Source organism: Triticum dicoccoides, chromosome 6B (genome assembly GCF_002162155.2).
Source record: "Triticum dicoccoides isolate Atlit2015 ecotype Zavitan chromosome 6B, WEW_v2.0, whole genome shotgun sequence".
Classification (NCBI taxonomy): domain Eukaryota; kingdom Viridiplantae; phylum Streptophyta; class Magnoliopsida; order Poales; family Poaceae; genus Triticum; species Triticum dicoccoides.
Genome location: NC_041391.1, coordinates 34,652,896 through 34,656,478, shown reverse-complemented (window position 1 = coordinate 34,656,478; position 3,583 = coordinate 34,652,896). Strand labels below are relative to the sequence as shown.

At 52.7% G+C, this 3,583-nt stretch overlaps 1 protein-coding gene across 1 annotated transcript; it reads right to left on the bottom strand.

The window, feature by feature from the left end:
- Positions 1 to 206: 206 nt before the first annotated feature.
- LOC119320353 lies at positions 207 to 837 on the bottom strand. The gene has a single exon (XM_037594464.1). It carries the CDS (start codon positions 785 to 787, stop codon positions 377 to 379), a length of 411 nt encoding a protein of 136 aa, XP_037450361.1. The 5' UTR covers positions 788 to 837; the 3' UTR covers positions 207 to 376.
- Positions 838 to 3,583: the final 2,746 nt, after the last annotated feature.

The following is a 3,583-nucleotide window of genomic DNA, read 5'->3' as shown; positions in this document are numbered from 1 at the left end:
CGGCGGCTGATGTCTACGTGTCTGCATCTAGGTCGACGGTCGTTCTGTGCCGATAGCTGCCGTCGGCGTAGATCGGTGTAGCCCGCGGCCAGGATAAGCCGACGGCCAGGACTAGGCTGTCGGCATAGCTCGAGGTAGGCCAACGGCTGCCGTAGGCATAGTTCTGGCCGTCGGGGTAAGACAGTTTTCCGGTAGTGAACCAATGAAGAAATATCTTTATACACAGGAGTAGGGCTGAAGGGCATTTACAACTTTAGGGATCGAACGCCTCGGAAAAACAACTTTAGGCACAAAAGAAAGAAAAATGAAGGGAAAAATAGTCGACGCAACCTGCTCCTCCACCCTCAACGCCATGGCGGGAAGGGGAGAAATGGACTCAGAGCTGCTTGAAGCCGAAGCGCATGAGGAAGAAGCAGAGCCTTCCCACCACCACCACGGACTCCACCAGCCACATCAGGTGGTACACCACCTGCTCCCACAGGACGGCCAGCGCGTTCACGCGCGACCGCCACCGCAAAATGGCCAACAAGAAGGCGCTGGCCCGGGACTTCGAGTGCGCTGGTGGCGCGCCGCCACCAGTACTGGTATCGTTCCCACTCCCGCTAGGCGCCCCGCTGGAGCTGCTCCAGCTCTTAGTCTCCGCCTCGCTCGGCAGTATCGGCTGGGACGCCCCGATCTCCTTGCTCCGGCGCCTGGCCACCCCGCTCTCCTTGCTCCAGCACCTGGCCGCCGACTTCCTCGGCGTCGTACGCTTCCGTATCCACTCGGCCACCTTCCCGCGCGCCATGAAATCAATCCAAGCTGATTGAACGAACGATCTCGACAGGATCGAGTGAGTCTCGGTTGCTTCTTGTTGCTTGTCTAATACAGCTCTGCACTGCACGTCTGACCTCCTCCTCGTCTCGCCCGAGCTTTATATGTTGCGACGCCAACGCAGTGGGCGAGCGAGCTGACGATGCCGCCAGTCTGAGTGCGTGTAGACTACGTAGTACCTACAGGTTCATGGATGGAAATGGACAGGAAGATGCGAAAACAAACAATAACACGAGCTAGACAGACGATTCCAGGTCAAACGGAGGCCTGGTCGATCAGTAAACAAATGCCTGTTGAGGCTGACGGCTCTGGGGTTTGCTTGGAAGATTCTGATCTGGAAAACGGCTGGAAGATTCTGATTCTGATCTCAAATGTTGGATTAATTAATTAAGATGTCTCGTTAGTTAGTTATACTTAGTTTAGCTCCCCACGCATTTTTTAGTTTAGCTCATTATTGCAGAGTATATGCCGCCGTGGTGCTCAAATCTGAATTCTTAGGTTGGTCAATTGGTTCGTCATCTCACCCGTACTATAACATTGTTTGTTTGACACTGATGATGACAGGAGGGATGACGTTAAACATGCAAGTGGATAATTGTATGATTGTCCTTTTTTGCTTCTAGAAACTCATTGTTCTTTTTTGCTTCTAGAAACTCAGCGTTGATGGGAATGAGATGATGCGATGCTACCTGTTACATGTGTGTGTCAACGGGGAACCACATCATGACAGCAAGGTGTTGATTCCGTCAATTTTGTGTGTGTATGTGAAAGAGAGAGCACCACAACTAACAACACTTCAAGGGAGAGGCGACGCGATTCGTTGGGGCCGAGGGTTGACCGGTCTCCTCTGAGTTCAACAAAGTTACACTGAAAGTGAAAACCAAGGCCTTCCTGGATGTGGGATGGGTGTCCAACTTTCTTCGTCGCCTTGCTCTTCAAAATGGTGATTTGATCTCGTATCTTTTTTTTAGAACGAAGACGCCAGAGACGTCCGGCTTTAAATTAATAAAACACACAACATAGCAGCATACTAAAGATTAGAACATAGTTTGAACAACACGAACCACACCAAGCGAGAATCGGCCCCAAAGATAAGGTGCGTTATAAGGCTAAAGGAGCCAACAAAAGAGCAGGCAGGCTCAAATGGAAACACTTCCAAAAAGGGCTGCCCCTCCCTAGGTAGCAGCGGCGTCGGGCGACGGATCTCTGGCCAACGAGTAGACGGAGCGGAGGCGGACGACCGCGTGGCGATGTAGATCAGCGTCCTCATGTCTTTCCAGCGGAGCCCACTGCTGTAAGAAAATGATGCATTTATAAACCACGTCAGCGGGGTGAGAAGGAAAAACACCCTCAACAGTAAACTTGTTGCGAGTGCGCCAGAGAGCCCACAACACTGCCGCCGCGCATGTCCACAAGATACGGTGAGGGGAGCCGTGGACCGAGGACAACAATGACACTAGCTCTAAGCGGGAGCGAGGATCCCAGCTAACGCCCGCCGCCTCCCGGACCGCACTCCAAGCGAAGCGTGCTAGAGGGCATCGAAAAAACTCATGATCCGCATCTTCAGGGGCGTCACACAGCGCGCAGGGACCTGAAGCCGGACCATTGCGTTTAGCTACATTAATGGAGGTGGGGAGGCGATTGTGGCACAGCTGCCAGAGAAAGACCTTGATTTTAAGCGGGATGCGAGCCTTCCAGAGCCCCGTTGCAGCCTGGAAAGCCGGGCCGCGAGTTAGCTCACGGTAGAGCGAGTTGACCGTAAACTTGCCAGAGCCCGTGAGCCTTCAAGACACCAAATCCCTATCCGCAGACAGGTGTACCTCAGCTGACAAGGTACACAAGCGGTCCCAGCTGGCCACCTCAGGCCCTGAGAGCTCCCTTCTGAAGAAGATAGAAGGCGGGAAAGTGTTGAAGGCCGTGGCCACTAGTTGATTGCGATCAACGGCGATGGCATAGAGGTCAAGAAACTCCGACCAGAGAGGCTGGTGGCCAATCCAAAGGTCGAGCCAGAGTCGCATGGAGCGACCGTTTTTAACCGAGAACTTCGCCCCTCTGGCGAAGTAAGGTTTCAGAGCTTGGATGGAGTTCCAGAAAGGGGATCCGTTGCCTACGGCCTCAAAGAAATTCCCCCCGGGAAGTATTTGGTGCACAACAGGTCCATCCAAAGGCCAGTCTCGCCCTGAGACATCCTCCAGATCCATTTGCACATGAGCGCGATGTTCATCAACCTCGAGTTGATGATCCCGAGGCCCCCCTAGGCTTTGGGACGACAAACCGCCAGTGACTTAACAATGTGGTATTTTCATTTCGTCCCTGCCCCTTCCCAGAAGAAGAGAGCCCTTGGGGTATCCATTTTGGTGTGAACCCCGTTCGCCAACAGGAACAAACTCATGGCAAACATAGGCAAGGACGAGAGGCTGGAGTTGGTTAGGATTAGTCTTGCCCCTGAAGACATGAATCTCCCTCTCCACGGGCAAACTCTACCCGCCACCTTAGTGCAGAGAGGGTCCCAATCTGAGATGAGGCACTTTTTCTCAGTTATTGGGAGGCCAAGATAGGTAAATGGTAACTTCCCCAATTTGCAGTTAAGCAGGTTAGCTACACGAGAGCCTTTTGTCTCCTCCATCCCTATGGACACAACTTCACACTTGTGAAAATTGATTTTGAGGCATGACATAATCTCAAAGCACAACAACACCGCCTTGACCGTTGCGATGCTGTGCGAGTCAGGCTCAAAAAGGAGAAATGTATCGTCTGCATACTGCAGGTC